At 35.9% G+C, this 18,924-nt stretch overlaps 1 protein-coding gene across 1 annotated transcript in view; it reads right to left on the minus strand.

Moving 5' to 3' along the window:
- The window catches only part of IPO11 (importin 11), a 165,117-nt gene that overhangs the window by 109,005 nt on the left and 37,188 nt on the right, over positions 1 to 18,924 (minus strand). The window contains exons 11-15 of the mRNA XM_068990382.1: positions 18,207 to 18,250; positions 16,482 to 16,572; positions 14,611 to 14,658; positions 13,735 to 13,840; positions 10,776 to 10,902 (exon numbers count right to left, since the gene is read on the minus strand). Coding sequence (XP_068846483.1) covers positions 10,776 to 10,902; positions 13,735 to 13,840; positions 14,611 to 14,658; positions 16,482 to 16,572; positions 18,207 to 18,250 — 416 coding nt within the window. The remainder of the gene's footprint in view (positions 1 to 10,775; positions 10,903 to 13,734; positions 13,841 to 14,610; positions 14,659 to 16,481; positions 16,573 to 18,206; positions 18,251 to 18,924) is intronic.

Here is an 18,924-nt window from a genome sequence, read left to right on the forward strand (position 1 = left end):
TGAAATGACCTAATGAAAAGATGACATACTCATGCAATTAAAAATGTTCAACAAGGAACTATTTCTCCCAGGCATTGTGTTGGGTGTTGCAGAAAAAGAGTTGAGGAAGACACACTTCCTCTTCCTGGATCACAACCCTGTCACGACGAAGGGGCTTGCCTAACTCAATGCAGCTGTGAGCCATGCCACGCAGGGTCACCCAAGACGGACAAGTCACAGTAAAGAGTTCTGACAAAACATGGTTTGCTGGAGAAAGGAATGGCAAACCACTCCAGTATTCTTACCACAAGAACCCCATGAACAGTATGAAAAGGCAAAAGGATACGACACTACAAAATGAGTCCCCCAGGTCAGAAGGTGTCCAGTATGCTACTGGGGAAAAGTGGAGGGCGATTACGAAGAGCTCCAGAAAAAGCGAAGCAGCAGGGCCAAAGCAGAAACAATGTTCAGTTCTGGATGTGTCTGATGACGGTGTAAAAAACAATACTGCATACGAACCTGGAACGTCAGGTCCATGAATCAAGGTAAATTCGGATGTAAGCATGAGATGGCAAGAGTGAACACTGACATCTTAGTCCATCAATCAGTGAAATAAATTAGTGAACTAAAAAGGATGGGAATGGATGAACTTAATTCAGATGACCATCATATCCATTACTGTGGGCAAGAATCCCTTGGAAGAAAAGGAGTAGTCCTCACAGTCAACAGAAGGGTCTGAAATGAAGTACTTGGGTGCAGTCTCAAAATGGACGGAATGATCTCAGTTCATCTCCAAGGCAAGCCATTCAATGTCACAGTAACCTAAGCCTATGCCCCTACCACTGATGCCAAAGAAGGTGAAGTTAACCAGTTCTACAAAGACATATGAGACCTTCTAGAACTAACACCAAAAAAAGAAAAGACGTCCTTTTCATCATAGGAGTTTGAAATGCAAAAGCAGGAAGTCAAGAGATACCTGGACTACCACGCAAGTTTGGCCGAGGAGTACAAAATGAAGCAGGGCAAAGGCTAACAGAATTCCACCAAGAGAATGAACTGGTCATAGCAAACACCTTTTTCCAACAACACAAGAGACAACTCTACACATGAACATCACCAAACGGTCAATACTGAAATCAGACTGATTTACATTCTTTGCAGCCGAAGACAGAGAAGCTCTACACAGTCAGCAAAAACAAGATGGGGAGCTGACTGTGGCTCAAATCATTAGCTCCTTAATGAAAATTCAGGCTTCAGCTGAAGAAAGTAGGAAAAACCACTCGGCAATTCAGGTATGACCTGTATCAAATCCCTTAAGATTATTCAGTGGAGATTACAGATAGATTCAAGGGATTAGATCTGGTAGACAGAGTGCCTGCAAAACTACAGAAGGAGGTTCGTAACAATGTACAGGAGACAGTGAGCAAAACCATCCCCAAGAAAAAGAGACCCAAGAAGGCAAAATAGTTGTCTGAGGAGCTGAGGAAAGAAGATAAGCAAAAAGCAAGGGAGAAAGGGAAAGATACACTCAACTGAATGCAGAGTTCCAGAGAACAGCAAGGAGAGACAAGAAGGCCCTCCTAAATGAACAGTGCTAAGAAGTACAGAAAAACAAGAGAATGGAGAAGACTAGAGATCTCTTCAAAAAACTAGAGACATCAAGGGAACATTTTATGCAAGGGTGGGCATAATAAAGGACAGAAATGGTAAGGACCTAACAGAAACAGTAGAGATTATGGTGGCAAGAATACACAGAACTATACAAAAAAGGTCTTAGTGAGCCAGACAGCTACGATGGTGTGGTCACTCAACTAGAGCCAGGCATTCTGGAGGGTGAAGTCAAATGAGCCTTAGGAAGCATTACTGCAAACAAAGCTAGTAGAGATGGTAGAATTCCAGCTGAGGTATTTCAAATGCTAAAAGATGTTGATGTTAAAGTACTGCATTCAGTAAGTCCGCAAATTTGTAAAACTCAGCAGGGGCCATAGGACTGGAACCAAAGAGCCTCTTGATGAGGGTAAAAGAGGAGACTGAAAAAGCTGGCTTAAAACTGAACATTTCAAAAAATGAGGTTTATGGCATCTGGTCCCATCACTTCATGGAAAATAGAAGGGGTAAAAGTGGAAGCAGTGACAGATTTTATTTTCTTGGACTCCAAAATCACTGCTGATAGTGACTGTAGCCATGAAATTGAAAGATCCTTGCTCCCTGGAAGGAAACCTATGACAGGCCTAGACAACATACTAGGAAGCAGAGACGTCACTCTGCCGACAAAAGCCCATGTAGTCAAAGCTACAGTTTTTCAGTAGTCATGTACAGATGTGAGAGTTGGACCATAAAAAAGGCTGAGCACCAATGAACTGATGCTTCTGAATTGTGATGCTGCAGAGCATTTGACGGAGAAGGCGATGGCACCCCACTCCAGTACTCTTGCCTGGAAAATCCCATGGACAGAGGAGCCTGGTAGGCTGCAGTCCATGGGGTCACGAAGAGTCAGACACGACTGAGCGACTTCACTTTCACTTTTCACTTTCATGCACTGGAGAAGGAAATGGTAACCCACTCTGGGGTCACACAGAGTCGGACACGACTGAAGTGATTTAGCAGCAGCAGCAGCAGCAGCAGAGCATTTGAGAGTCCCCTGGACTGCAAGGAGATCAATCCAATCAATCTGAAAGGAAACCAACCCTAAATATTCATTGGAAGGACTGATGCTAAAGCTCCAATATTTTGGCCACCTGATGCAAAAGGCTAACTCACTGGAAAAGACCCTGATGCTAGGAAAGACTGAAGGCAAAAGGAAAAGAGGGCGGCAGAGGATGACATGGTTAGATAGCATCACTGACTCAATGGACATGAATTTGAGCAAACTCTGGGAGATAGTGAAAGACAAAGCCTGCTGTGCTGCAGAACATGGGGTTGCAAAGAGTCGGACATGACTAAGCGACTGAACAAGAACAAGATACACTTAGTCTTTGTTATCAGAAAAGCTTACAATCCAGCAGGGGGAAAAAACACCCAGATATTAAACAATCATTAATAAAAATGGCTAATATGAAGAGCTTAAAAACAGGATAATTCCCTTGAGAGCATGAATTATTTCTAGGATCTTCAAATTGTTGGTATTTAGTACATGGTGAGGCATGTACTAAATTTAATTCACCAACAACAGGACATGAAACATGCCCCCCACCCAAAGGAAATCAAACTGCCAGCAGCAACTTATCCTTAAATCTTCATTCATCTTCCTCCACAAAAGGATCAGAGATGCACGTTACCCACAACAATGACATTTACACACATAAGTATAGGAAAGAGACCCCTGAATGAAAACTAAACGTGTTTTCCCTCCTAACAAATGGAAGTCAGTGCTGTATTCCATACAGACAAAAAGATAAAACGAGTCATGATGACTTGCCTGCACTTTAACTACAAGAATAGGAAGTCAGATCATAAGGGGAAGAAAAGAGCACCAGCTTTAAAAAAAATAAAAGAGAGCACTTAAAATGACAAACATAAAGAAAAACAAAATTAGCTATTCCTGAGCTATAGAAGAAACAGGAAGCACTTATTGCATAGGGACAATGAATTTTGCAGCAATTCACAAGTTATGGGAGGAGAAAGTCAGAACCTGAATTTCTAGATTGAAGAGTAGGGGAATCGGATAAAAGATGGGCAGAAGAAAGTCTAAGACAATTTCTAACACACAACTCAATAAATAATAAATAAATGCAAGAAAATGAAACAAAACAAACAAAATTTTCCCTTAACCAGACTCTAAACATGACTTTTCACACAAAAGACACAGACCTCTTAAGGAGAGAACCAGATTCAGACTATGAACTCAGCCTGAGTCTACCCTACACATTCATCTGAGACATCAAAAAACTTCTAAAACCATAACAAAGTAATTCCATACGGGGGCAAACAAGGGCCACCAAGCCATCAGAATCATTGGAAGGATTCCAGAGAAGCATGACAGCAACAGAGAAATGAACAAGAAGGAACCACAAGTTAACACTACTTCCAAAGAAGACTGGTTGCTACATAAAGGCAAGAGTAACTAGACACTGCCATGACCAGCATGAGAATGAGCCTTCTCGTTAACTGTCACCGTGGTTGAGCTGAGGTCCAGGCTTGGAGGAACCTAGTGCTTGACCCCTACCACCCTGCCCACAGCAGTGGAGGGAATTTCACACACTAAAGCAGTGAGCAAGGTGCTGGGACCAAAAGAAATGGCAGTGTCTCAGGGACTTAAACCATCAGGAAAATGTAAGACAGACATGAGAGAATAATTTTGAAATAGATTCTATTTCTCTGCTGAAGAGAAACAGAGTAATAACTTTATAATCTTTTATCCTTATCTCAACTGTTTTATTAAATATTTTCTATTTTTCTGACTCGATGCTAGGCATAAGAGATACATTAATATGAATAATATTATCCTACTCACTGGCTCTTTTACTACTTGGAACTACTACAGTACTCTTTTTATTCTATTCTGCAATAAAGTCAAGATCACTGAATTACAATATTTTAATGTACTTATTCTGAAACAAGCAATGTAAATAAGTTTCTTAAAGGACTGAAAAAAACAAAAACCTTCCATTCACTCACTGCCTTTTAAGAAAAAAATTCTAAAGCTCATTTTCATGCAGTACGGATACCAGACATATCAATACAAAGCCAAAACGGACTACAAGAAACTTACTAGATTAAGGCTGCCTTTCCTCCTGGCTTTAGAGTGTCCTAGGAATTTATGGCTCAAACACAGATTTTTTTATGTTTTCTTTGGAAATTATATTTGCTGAATATAAGTGAATTCAGAATTCATTTTGTGAAAACACAGACTAACGCAAAGTTTACAACAGTGCTTTGAGACATGAAGGAGGGACAAGTGGGAAAAACTCTGTAATAGTATTTTTGAGACATGAAGGATGGACACGTGGGAAAACAAAATCAAAACTGTAAGACAGAAAGTCTGATAGAATTGGGAGACCCATAAAAGACACACAAGTGAAAAGATAGGAGAGTTTTAATGTACCTTGTTTAAAACTACCTCTGCCCAGATCCCAGCTGCAACTCCCCATTCAGGATCTGCTGAGATCATGTGCATGCCAAAGTGCCTTCTTAAACTCCATCTAGAAAATTCACTATTGCTACGCTGGCAGTCAGTCTGCCCATGTGGATGGCCTTTTCTTTGCTTGACAGACAATAACCCCAAAACACCCATCCCCAAACTATAAATCTCCTGGTTGTACCACAACATACATTATATACTGCCTCTTTTAAGAGTCAAAGTGAAAAGTGAAAGTGAAAGTGAAGTCGTAGAGTCACCTCAGACTCTTTGCGACCCCATGGACTATACCTTCCAGGCTCCTCCATCCATGGGATTTTCCAGGCAAGAATACTGGAGTGGGTTGCCATTTCCTTCTCTAGATCCTCCCTATCCAGGGATTGAACCTGGGTCTCCTGCATTGTAGGCAGACACTTTACCATGTAAGCCACCAGGGAAGTCCTTATCAGAGTACACTAACACTGATTTTCAAGCAACTACCACTTGCTTTATTGAACACTGAATAAATAACCTAAGTAAAAATGAGTTTTTTTAATTACTTATAATTTCCAAAATTGAAAGACATTAATGGGTCAGAAAGCTTTCAACTAAAGCAGCCCTGTACGTAAATTGAATATTCTGGTTAGAGAATCATCTAGAGTCCTATAAAACAAAACTTCCTTGCATCAAAAATTTAGCCATTCTATTTATACTGTGGTAATGAGATGGCTGGATGGCATCACTGACTCGATGGACATGAGTCTGAGTGAACTCTGGGAGTTGGTGATGGACAGGGAAGCCTGGTGCGCTGCGATTCATGGGGTCGTAAAGAGTCGGGACACAACTGAGCGACTGAACTGAACTGAATAACATTCTAAAATCTGAAACTTGCCATAAATAAGCAGTGCATCTACTAAGTAACATGTTCTAGAGGAATGGAAGAAAACATGCAGAAGATCCTTTTTAAATGGATTTTGCAATAAACACTGGAGCACTGTTATCCTTATTTAAAAAGTAATAAAAATGGAACCTTACTTGATATCATGTTGATAAATAAATCTCAGATGGAATAAAGAAGTATGAAGAAAACCAATTTTTGAAACAAGAAAAAACAACAAAACAGAAAAAAGAAATCAATAAATCTGATTACACTAAAATTTAAAAAACTCTGCTCAACAAAAAGATAACAGAATGAGCACAGAAAGACACAGGTGGGAGAAAAGAAAGATACAGAGATTTCACTGCATTTGTAATGTTTTATTTCTTACATACTTAAAATATTACAATGGAAATATGGAAAACCAGGTAGCTCTAATCTTAGAGCTGAAATTTTCTCTTTACTTGATATAATTCTTAACTTTTAAAAAGTAAAAAAATTAAAAGCATCCGCTTTTTAAAGATGAGTCAGAAATAAACTGAGAAGTACAAATTTTCAAAGTAGCATTAGCATTATATTAAACCTAATCAAAATTTCCAACATTACAAAAAAAAAATTTTCAAATATTGCAGTATCATCAATGATTACTGACTATCCCTTGACCAAGTTTTAATTACAAAATATTGATGAAAAGTTGTAATACTATTTCAAATAAACCAAACAATTTTCACTCAACTTGCATTATAATCCCCTGGATCAAACAACATCATTGTGCGACTCACAGGGATAGAGACTTCCTCCACACAGTAGTTTCCCATATTATAAAATTTTAAAGACTCCGGAGTTTGAGGTTTTTCAGCATAAGCTCCCTGTGCTCCTTGCTTGCATGGCCCTCCAATAAACATTCCTTGCTCATAAAAAAAAAAATTTTTTTAATAGTCCTATTTCCTCTTCTATTTGCTATGAAGTGATAGGACCAGATGCCACGATCTTAGTTTTCTGAATGTTGAGTTTTAAGCCAGCTTTTTCACTCTCCTCTTTCACTTTCATCAAGAGGTTCTTGAGTTCTTCTTCACTTTCTGCCATAAGGGTGGTGTCATCTGCATATCTGAGATTATTGATATTTCTCCCAGCAATCTTGATTCCAGCTTGTGCTTCATCCAGCCAGGCATTTCACATGACATAATCTGCATATAAATTAAATAAGCAGGGTGATAATATATAGCCTTGACGTACTCCTTTCCCAATTTTGAACCAGTCTGCTGTTCCATGTCCGCTAACTGTTGCTTCTTGACCTGCATACAGATTCTCAGGAGGCAGGTCAGTTGGTCTGGTATCCCATCTCTTTAAGAACTTTCCACAGTTTGTTGGAATCCACACAGTCAAAGGTTTTGGCATAGTCAATAAAGCAGAAGTAGATGTTTTTCTGAACTCTCTTGCTTTCTCAATGATCCAATGAACGTTGGCAATTTAATCTCTGGTTCCTCTGCCTTTCCTAAAACCAGCTTGAACATCTGGAAGTTCAGGTTTCAAGTACTGTGAAGCCTGGTTTGGAGAATTTTGAGCATTATTTTACCAGCGTGTGAGATGAGTGCAATTGTGCAATAGTTTGAACATTCTTTGGCATTGCCTTTCTTTGGGATTAGAATGAAAACTGACCTTTTCCAGTCCTGTGCACTGCTGAGTTTTCCAAATTTGCTGGCATATTGAGTGCAGCACTATCACAGCATCATCTTTTAGGATTTGAAATAGCTCAACTGGAATTCTGTCACCTCCATTTGCTTTGTTCATAGTGATGCTTCCTAAGGTCCACTTGACTTCCCATTCCAGGATGTCTGGCTTGCTCCTTGGAAGAAAAGCTATGACCAACCTAGACAGCATATTAAAAAGCAGAGATATTACTTTGCCAACAAAGGTCCATCTAGTCAAAGTTATGGTATTTCCAGTAGTCATGTATGGATGTGAGAGTTGGACTATAAAGAAAGCTGAATGTGAAAGAATTGATGCTTTTGAACTGTGGTGTTGGAGAAGACTCTCGAGAGTCCCTTGGACTGCAAGGAGATCAAACCAGTCAATCCTAAAGGAAATTAGATTCACTGGAAGGACTGATGCTGAGCTGAATTCTTCAGCCACCTGATGCAAAGAACTGACTCACTGGAAAAGACCGTGATGCTGGGAAAGATTGAACGCAGGAAGAGAAGGGGACAACAGAGGATGAGATGGTTGGATGGCATCACCAACTCGATGGACATGAGTTTGAGTAAGCTCTGGGAGTTAGTGATGGACAGGGAGGCCTGGCGTGCTGCAGTCCATGGGGTCGCAAAGATACGGACCCAAGTGAGCAACTGAACTGACTGACTGAACTGATACCAACTGGAGAAGCTGGTTTTCCCAGCTGCTGTACTATTTCTATTCTGCCATAGCCAGCCTTGTAATAACATGTCTATAATACTAGGAAGCCACACAGACAACTACAATTATATGTATCCCATCTATGTAACAGCAGCAATCAAGCAAGAGAACATGGACTCTGACAGCCAAAGAAGATTTAGATTCATGAGAATCTATGTGCTTTGTGTGTGTGTGTATATGTGTAAATGTGTACATACACCCACAAAGTATATGGGCGTGCCTGGTGGATCAGATGGTAAAAAGTCCGCCTGCAATGCAGGAGACCCGGGGTTGATCCCACCGTAGGGAAGATCCCCTGGAGAAGGGAATGGCTACCCACTGCAGTATTCTTGCCTGGAGAATTCCATAGACAGAGGAGCCTGGCGGGACACAGTCCATGGGGCTGCAAAGTGACTGAGCAACTAGCACTTTCACTTTTTTCATATGTGTATACACATACAAATGCAGTTGTATGTATGTTTGTACATATATGTCTGAACACTTGTACATTGTTGCATATGTCTATATGTATATGCTATCTTCCTACATTTCATTAGCCAGCATTTCTCACAAGTTGAAATTAGAACAGTATATCTTACATACTATTGATCTTAAAAGTACTTAAAAGAAAAAGGAGGGGGGTAAACTATGCAATGTTAACTTAGTGCCTTACAAAACACTGTTTTCTTAAGAAGTTATAACAAACAAATGAGACATAGCCACCAAAAGACGTACAGCAAAGGGGCAAAAGCTGTATCTGCAACAGCATTTCCTCAAAGTGCATTCCTTGGATATTACTGTATTTGTCATCTTGGATAGTCACAACACAATCAATGCACATTTTTAATATTTTGATTGATGCTATAGGAAAGAGGATTATTTGAATATGTAGTTCAGTGTTTTCCAAACTTGTCATGAAACCCTTTTGCCCAATAATGTTTGTTAATGGGATAGAATTAATGTTCTACTTTTAAAGTGTTGACCAAAATGACACTTTTTTCTCTTCATTTCTTTCCCAAAAGATTCATTAAAGAAAGAAGAAAAAAAATTCAAGAAATTTCTCTTTTCCAAAGAAAATTTACCTGAAATTTGTATCTTTTGTAACACTTTCACATAAAGCATTTAATTTCTTCTCTCTGACACCACTGACAGAATAGCAAATAGTATTTCCAAGAAGGAAAACAAAACTTAAATCTTATAAATGCTTTATTCTAAATAAATAGAATTTATTCTATTTACAAAAGTAAATTAATTCCAGCAAACAGTATTCCTAGAAAGAGCTTAGATATTACCAATAAACTTCTAAGAATTTAAACATGATAAAATAAAACTAGATTCCCTTGTTGAAGCAGGGGTTCCTTAAACTATTTAATAATTATAGAATGATATTTAGAGTAAATTCTCAATTATTTATACAAAGTAAGTAACATTTAAGCAGAAAATCCAAAGATCAGTTCTATTTGCTTTTAGAATGCATCATGCTTCTCTCAATTATGATGTTTTCTTAATTTTGTAATTTCCCTAATTATGTTTTCTTTTGTTAAACATTAAAAATAGTTTATATTATCATGTACACATGTGAAAATGAGAAAAATGACCCAAACCTTTGCTGGAAGACAGGATAATCAGGTAGGTTTAAAATAATGTTTTAAGGTAGAATACTGAGAAATGATTAAATAAGTTCTTATTATAATTTGAGGGGAAAAAATCATTTAATTTTACCTACAAATAATTTGAAACTTTGAAAAAGACAACCAGATTCACTTTTTAAAGACTATGCTGGAGTCAAATCTAAGTACAAGACAAAGTACAGTAAGTCATGAATATATTCTCACTCAGGCATAGCACTGAGGGAAAACCTCTTTTTAAAAAAAAAAAGCTCTCTGAGTAATCAACATAAAATAAAGCAACAAACCTACTGAAGTGGAACAAAGCAATGAAGAAGTCATTATCAAGTTTTCAGTAACACAAAATCAAGAATATTATGTGAAATGCTACACATGAAGAAAAAATCCTAAAAGAAACAATTTCAAAGTCTAAAACAAAACTAAAAAAAAAAAAACTTCTCAAAACTGAAAGACAAAAAAAGAATCAACAGTAAGGATAAAACAGATTACGGTGTTAGCTCAAACGTGAAAATTACAAATTCTATCTTGAATAAGAAAAAGGATATTTAAGCTATAAAGGGATTTTTTTTTTTTAAGAAAACTGCCTTCTTTTATTTGTACTAAAAAATTATAAATATTTACAGATTAGTAGACTTTGGTTAATTTTTTTTCATTGACTAGTGATGAGAAGGACAAACGGCGTTAAAAAGACTTTCTTCCTTCAAATCAAACTTCTCACCAAGGAATAACTACAGCATTGAAAGACTGCCAACATTCTAAAGAAAGATATAAACCATTTCTGAATTTGAACTTTGACATATGTTAAACTTATAAAGAACTCTTTTAAGACATTTAAGCAACATACCACTAAGTCTTGATCCTGAAGCAAGTTACATATTGCTTCATATAACATGGGTCTTAAGTCAGACTTGAATTTCACAGAAATCCACTGACCGATGAGCCAAATCACCCTGCGCCGCAATGGCTTATACCTAGATGGGAAAACCATGCAATTAAAACATTATATATTTTAAGAAGCCTATTTCACTAAGTGTATTTCATCATTTAAATCTAAAATGTAATAAGAAAGCAATATACATTTTATACAAAAATCTAAAAGCTACTTTTAAATGCACCACAGTACAAATACTAACAACAAAGTTCTGATCTAAAAAACTGAAAATTCTTAGCAGACATATTATAAATCTGATTATTCTGTATTAAGTAATTACAACATAGATATGTACATAAAAGCCAAGTTCACTTCTATTCTTCAGGTAACCAAAAATAGTTCATCTTAATAGGTGTAAGCAGCTGATGTCCCAAACCCTGAGACAGGAGAGGCTATTAAGAAGTAATAATAATAATAAAAATAAAGGAACTTCGGTACACAATTTTCTAATCCCAATTCTGTTCATCTCACAAAGATTATTTTGAAAACACTGTGAGAAATTTCTAGACTTAAGACATTTACAGTAACATGTACATACACTTGTTTCTCTATGGCCATCTTTGCTAAAGAAAATGAAGGTTCTTTAGGCAAAGGGAAAAACCATCTATGTCCAAGAATTGTAGACACAAGCTCTCGGTATTATACTTATTTAGTGGCAAGATGATATTTCTGGGTGACAATGTAGTAAACTAAGGAATATAACACACCTTTTAGAAAATTACAATATTTTAAGATTATTAAACACATATAAAGAATTACTCATTAAAGTTCCTATAAAAAGTACATTTCCTGCTCTCAAAATGTTTAACATATCTAAAAGAATTAAAGGCCACAAAACTTTAGACTAGGATCGCAAAAACATAAGAGAGAAGAGCAGGCAGAGGGAGGTGGGATTTGAACAGCGTTTCCTGGTGGCTCAGACAGTAAAGAATCCGCCTGCAATGCAGGAGACCTGGATTCAAGTTCTGGGTTAGGAAGATCAGCTGGAGAAGGGAACAGCTACACACTCCAATATTCCTGCCTGGAGAATCCCATGGACAGAAGAGCCTGGCAGTCTACAGTCCACGGGGTCACAAAGAGTCGGCACGACTGAGCGACTTGCACTCACTTCACTAAGATAAATAGTATTGGGGGCAGAAAAAATGCCTTTTCAAGGGATAGGGACGATTTGAACAGTCACAGAGGTAGAAGTAAACAAGACTTGTATAGAGAACATGAAGGAATCACAGAATCTTCAATTTTGGACTGAGATCTCTGGGATTACCACATTCAACATTCGAGACAAAGACAATGAAACTCAGAAAGGTTCAGATTCTAAGATGACGGTCACTTCTAGGCAAAGTTAATAGTAAGGGTCAGTTTGCTCCTCAAAGTGTGAATCCCAGACCCACAGGATCATTAGCTGGAAGGATGACAGAATCACACAATCTGACCAAGACCTAAACCTTAGAACCTGCATTTTAACCAGTTCACCAGGTGATTCATATGCATATTAAAGTTTGAGAAATACGGGTGTAAACCAGTTTTGTCCAAAAGAAACATAATGTAAGCAAAATATGCAATTTTAAATTTATCAGTACCTACCTTAAAGTAAAAGATACATATGAAAATTTAACATTTTCACTTATTGCAATATATTCAAAATATTATCACTTCAATATGTCACCAATATATATTTTACACTGCTTTAGTTTTAAATTCAAATTTTAGTTCATTAAAGTCATTTCCTCATTTGCACTAAGAACGTTTCAAGTACTCAGTAACCATATATACTAGCTATTGTACTAGAGAGCACAGCTCTAGACTTAAATAGCCTCTAGGATTTAAGGACAATCAAACTGCAAATCTGTCTCAATACTGAAGGCATTCTCTCCATCAAAGGCTCACTAGCAACCAGAGGGCAGAGTTGAAAAACATTTTAATCACCACTGCCCCAACAGGCCACAGCAAATCCCAGTGCTGAAAACATTTCGTGATTGAATAACTGACTGAAAACTGAAAGGATAGCTACTTAATGGTGAAAATTACCTTTAAAGCATCTCTAGCTAACAATCCTATTGCTCTAAATATTTATAAAATGATCCATACATGAATCTATTCATGTATTAAGGTAGCCATGTTAACTGTTCTATGACTGTATACTAAGCATTCTGATAAGTACCACATTTACAGAAATAAATCCCTAGAACTTCCCAATTCAAAACAAGAAAAAAAGGCTCCTGAAAATTTTTAAGTGTCTAATTTTAAATGAAGAAAAATTTATACAAATTATGAAATGCTTTTTCCCCTTCCATTTTACTCATTCACTAAAATTAAAATCGGGCAAAAGTCCTACTTACTAAGTTGTCAGATTCATCTTTACTACTGAAGTAGACACCTTAAAAAGAGCCTCAAGTGTCTCCAAACGCTTTCTGCCATGGTGCCACTGCAATTTCTTTTCCCCACAGACTTGCAATGCTCTGTGATCCTCAGACAGCCACCTTTCATCGATATTGTTTATGTTCCTTTTGACATCTGCCCTAGCCTCTGCTAAGTCTCAACTGGCTTCCTTTTGTACATAATCTTCATCTAGAATTCAGAGATCTCTATCTTCCATTATCTCTGCATAAAATTTCATCCTGCAAACTATCTTATCAAATACTTCAGACATGTCACAATTCACATTAGAAGTAAAATAACATAATAACAAATGATTTTGCTTATTTTTCAGTTATAAGATTCAAGTCTTATTCCTTTCTACATTAGACACTATTAGCTAAGTCATACTATGATTTTTTTTTTTAATTTTAGGCAATTTTAACACCTTCTAGTCGTCATTAGAAAATCACTAAGGTAAGATAAGTGTATAACAAACACAAGGTTTTATACTTGCCTATTGTGAATGACTTGCAATTCTGGAAGAAGTTGGTTTTTAAACCACTGATCAAAATCAACACTGTCAAACAACTCATAAGCCGCTAATCCAACAGCATTATACACTAAGAAGAAGATTTTAAAAAAAGAATTAATTTCAAATACTGGGCCAAGTGCTAAATGTCTTTATGTAAGAAAATAAATCTTAAAGACTACTTTGAAATATGTAATAAGTTAATAAAGGGAAATCTACAATGTGTTAATCCAGGAAATTATTTAAACAAACATTTTAGAAACATTTAAATTACATTACTCTATGTTGTTCTTAAATATTCAGTGTTTTCAAAGAGAAAGATACATTCATTTAAAATCATTCATGTCAAACTATAAAAATAACATCCGCTGCCAAATGGATGCAAGGATTTATGCTAAGGTCCCTGATAACCCTCTTTCGAGCCTCTTTCTCACCACAACCCCTTAAACACTATGTTCCAATTAAATCAAATACTCCCAATTCAAAATTTAACTGTGCTTATCCCTCTTGCCTTCAAGCTTCTGTCCATACCGCTCCTTTTATCTGGAACCACCTTCGCCACTTATTACCCCTCACTTATCCTGTGTCCTCACAGAATACTTCTTTATGAGACGCTCCCTGGGTACATCAAAACTATTATTAATACCTTGTAGTTTTCCACAGCACTACCTGATTACCATCTATTCTAGCATTAATCAACTGGTACTGTTATAATCAACTGTTTGCTCACTCTCTATCACCAGATAATTCCTAAATTTTAGATATCTTTGTAATCCAACTCTCCGAGCATAACACCTGCCACAAAACAGACACACCGTACTGAAGAAACAAATGTTTCTAAATCATTTTCATTTAACATACCAGCATCTTTGATTAATAGTGCATTCATATCTTCCACATTAGTGGGACCTGAAAAAACAAGTATCAGCAAGGGTAAATTAAAACCAGTTTTTAAAAAACACTTAAACTCAATTTGTTAGTTTCTCAATTCAGCTAACTACAATGTATTTTGTGGATATTAAATATATAAGAGAAAAGTTTCAGTTTTTTATCATCATCATTAGAGAAGACAGTTACAACACGTAGAGCCATACTACAGCTTTAGAAACCATTATAACATATTTGGAAAATGTTATATCAAGCAACATTCTAGAAAATATATGTGAAATTGCTAACTACTGTATTATATCATGATTATAAGAGAAAATTTTTAAAAAGAATAAAAAGATGAATCCCACAATAGGAAGAAAAAAAAAAAAGAACAAGAATAGGCAATTCATACAGAAAGTTTTATTTTTCTAAATATAAAAAATAAGCCAGGTTATGACAATACATTAAAGATTCGACAACAAAATGAAAAATGTAAATGAGAACCATTATGTAACGTGGAAACCAGAATAAAGAGCTGGCAGTCCCTGCACGACTATCCAGAAGGAGAAGACCACAGTTAAGACACAAAGAACACAGTTTAGTTTACTCAGTAAGCATATTTCTTTAGGACAGAAAGATTCCTAGCAAGTTTATCAAAGCACTTTTCTGCTGTTAAATATGATTTCTTAAGCATACAGCCCTATATAAGTAAATCACTCCAGAACTGGAAAGAAAATAACTAAACTCTGAAATCACTGTAAACCTTACCATCAAAGAGCAGCTTACCAGATGGTAACCTAATTAGCTTAACCAGTTTCCTGAAGTGGTTTAATAAAAATACATGGATGGGAGAAAATGGAAATAATGTTCTAAACACAACAACAAAAAAGGTAACTTCAGCAGTATATTACCAAATTTAAGAATCTATAATGTTGCATTAAGAAATTAGTAAATAACTGTACATCAGAAATCAATCTATATGAAACTACAATGAATGCTCACATTATCTTTTAAATGAACACAAAATACTTGATGGATAGCTCATTCACTCCCTTGGTTTATAATTTAAGCAGGAACACTCCATTAGATTTTTGAGAAAACAAAAGCCTAAAAAGTGAGCTACCCTCTGATGGTACGAACAAGATCAAGAATCTCCTTCTCTACAGGAGATCCTCCTACCTTTATTTCCTTACATTACCACCTACTCAACACTTGATCCCTTACAATTCGACTCCTGCCCAAATCAAATAATCTGTGTAAGATTCCCTTCCCCAGCAGTGTGAGTTAATTGCCAAAAGTCAATCAATCAACAAACAGTTACTCTGTGTACCAGACATTGGGAACAGGGTGAGCAAAAAAGATGTATTCAAGGCCTCCTCCCTGAAATTTACACTATATCAGAATAGTCAGAAATGACAAATCACTTTTAATAGTTAAATAATTACTTATGTACAAAGATCAAGTGCCACCCATTTCACTTCATAGTTCTCTCTTAAATCCATTACATTCTTTCCACTCCCACCGTCATGAAGCTAACATTTATTATTTTAACTTTTTCACCCAGTACTTCTCACAACATGCTCCAAATAGATTCTTTCCTCCAAGCAATATACATGACTGCCCACTATTTTAGTATGCTTACTAAAGCAAAATCTAACTATCACAATCAAGGCCTGTCTCATTTGTGAACTGCCATTCTTATTTTCTATTTTGAAGGCTACTCTCTCAGAAAAGCACACATTCAGTCTTTCTCAAATTCATGTCTGGTATATGATCTAGGAAACACATCATAGCAGGAACTCAAAATATTTTTTTGAACACTGATTAATAGATAAATCAAAATATCACAAAATATACCTCACCTTGAAGTGTTTGCATCATTTCTAAAAGTACAGGAGTTAGAGTCTGATTATATTCATGGAATATATCTATAAATAATACTTCAGTGCATGGCTGTTGGGAAAAAAAATAAGTTTCTAATGAAAACAATGGTATATTGCAATGATTAATTCTACGCAAAGAATACTCATTCTTAAAACTCTGAATATGTTTCCAATTGACGTTTTTTTTGAAAAAAGTTTATTAGTGTTTTTCATAAACCCAATGGGAAATAAAATAAAATTATAATAATTTCATTCATAACATGGAAAAGTTACTTCACTACTTCAATCATTTGGCATTATACATGCAAAAATGCAAAACTACAGAGAGGAAAATTTTCCATTTACATTTTACTTAATTCTTTAAAATTAAAAAGCAATCTGGAACCACATTTACTTACAGATTCAGAACTATAAATGACTGTAAGAATTAGTATGTTAAAAATTATTTACTTTTCCTGGCAGTGACATAAGTAACAACAGCAATTAATGACTTCAATTCACCACAGAGTTGTATTTTCTTTAACAGACACAAAGTGCAAAAGAAATCACATTGTTATCGTGTGTAGAATAGATAGCTAATGGCAAGTTGCTGTAAACACAGGGAGCTCAGCCTGGTGCTCTGTGACAACAGTGGTGGGATGGAGCAGGAGGTGGGAGGGAGGTTCAAGAGGGAGGAGACATGTGTATACCTATGGCTGATTCATGTTAATGTATGGCAGAAAACCAATATAACATTGTAAAGCAACTATCCTCCAGTTAAATATAAATTTTAAAAACAGAAATCACAATGTTAATTACATAAAGACTCATTTTCATTCTTAAAAGTACTAAATCACTAGTTGTTTCATAAAATAGAATGCAATTAAATTTTGAAGGTATTGTGATTTATGTTTAAGATCAATTACAAATGTACATACTTCAATGTGTACAGATGAAATGATACACCATCTCAGATATTTGCTTCAAAATAATCCAAGTAGGTGAAGGAGTACTCATACAAAAGTAGACTAGCCACGAGTTGATAACTGATAAAACAGGTGTTGTATATAGAATTCATGATACCACTCTGTTTCTCAATATATTTAACAGTTTCCATAAGAGAAAGTTTTAAAAACTTAAGAGTAGTAAAAAAATTTTTTATAAAACTTTTAAGTTCTATAGAAGTTTATGAAACAGATAATGCAAATTATATAAACAAAAGTCTTCAAAAAAGAACAGTTCAAAGTCCACATTTGATAAACCTTCCTCAATGTTAGCCATATCAATAAAGTATATTTTAAAAGAATTCTATAACTGAAAGCAATGGGCTGGTCTCTGAGAATCATACTAGGTAGTAAGAGAAATAATGTACCAGAAGAAGCTTTATAATTACTGAAATATTTAGGAGGAAAAAAATGTTTCTAGCCAAAAAAGGTAACTTTCAAAAACATGTCCTATTTCTGCAATGACAATTATTTCCAATTTGTAAAATGAAGAAAAATTCAGTTTGCAAACCTCCAACTTAACAAATAAATTTCAGATTCAAGTTCATAATTTAATTAGATGCTTTCTTCTCAAATAAGGACTCTTGCAATAATAAATATGTTTCTTACCTGACTTAAAGCTTGAAATCTTCAATATAGTATCATTCTCTACTAAGAGTTACACAAGCCAAAAAAAAAAAAACCCTTTTCCCTATCAATTCTTCCTCCAATCAATACTCACCCTCAAACTGTACTTCCAAGAATCTCCCCCTGTTTCTTCCGCTGCTGCAATTAAAAATATGACAAATGATGCTCTCCACAAATGCAATAATGATGTTTCTAAAATCTCAGTTTGGAAAATCAAGATTTTCAGTAAGATCAATATAATACAGCTGCAAATTATTATAAAATAACAAAGAGCAAACAGTTGGGAACACAAGGCCTTACACAGATCTCTTTACCATACGTTACAGATGACATCTGTGTACATCAAAGTGCTCGTAACCAAAAGCGTTCTCACTTTCATTAAAAAGTCTGTACGAAAAAAAAAAAAGTCTGTACGAAGACTTCCTTGGCAGTCCAGTGGTGAAAATCCCAGGCTTCCAAGGCAGGGGGCATGGGTTCGATCCCTGGTCAGGGAACTAAGATCCCTCATGCCACATCCAAAAACCAAACATACACACACACACACACACACACACACACACACACTCACTCTCTCTCTCTCTCTCTCTCTCTCTCTCTCTCTCTCTCTCTCTCTCTCTCTCTGTATGGAGAAAAGCTCAAAGTATTTGTCATTCTCTGAGTCTGTGACATTACCTGATACACTGTCATTACAATCCTGAGAATCATTTCATACAATAGTGATGTTTTACAAGTTTAAATGATTAGTCACATTATCCATAAATTTTCTATATTTAAAGTAAAATATTTCCAGAACTCTTAAAACTCTGGGGATT

Source organism: Capricornis sumatraensis, chromosome 18 (genome assembly GCF_032405125.1).
Source record: "Capricornis sumatraensis isolate serow.1 chromosome 18, serow.2, whole genome shotgun sequence".
In the NCBI taxonomy this organism is placed as follows: domain Eukaryota; kingdom Metazoa; phylum Chordata; class Mammalia; order Artiodactyla; family Bovidae; genus Capricornis; species Capricornis sumatraensis.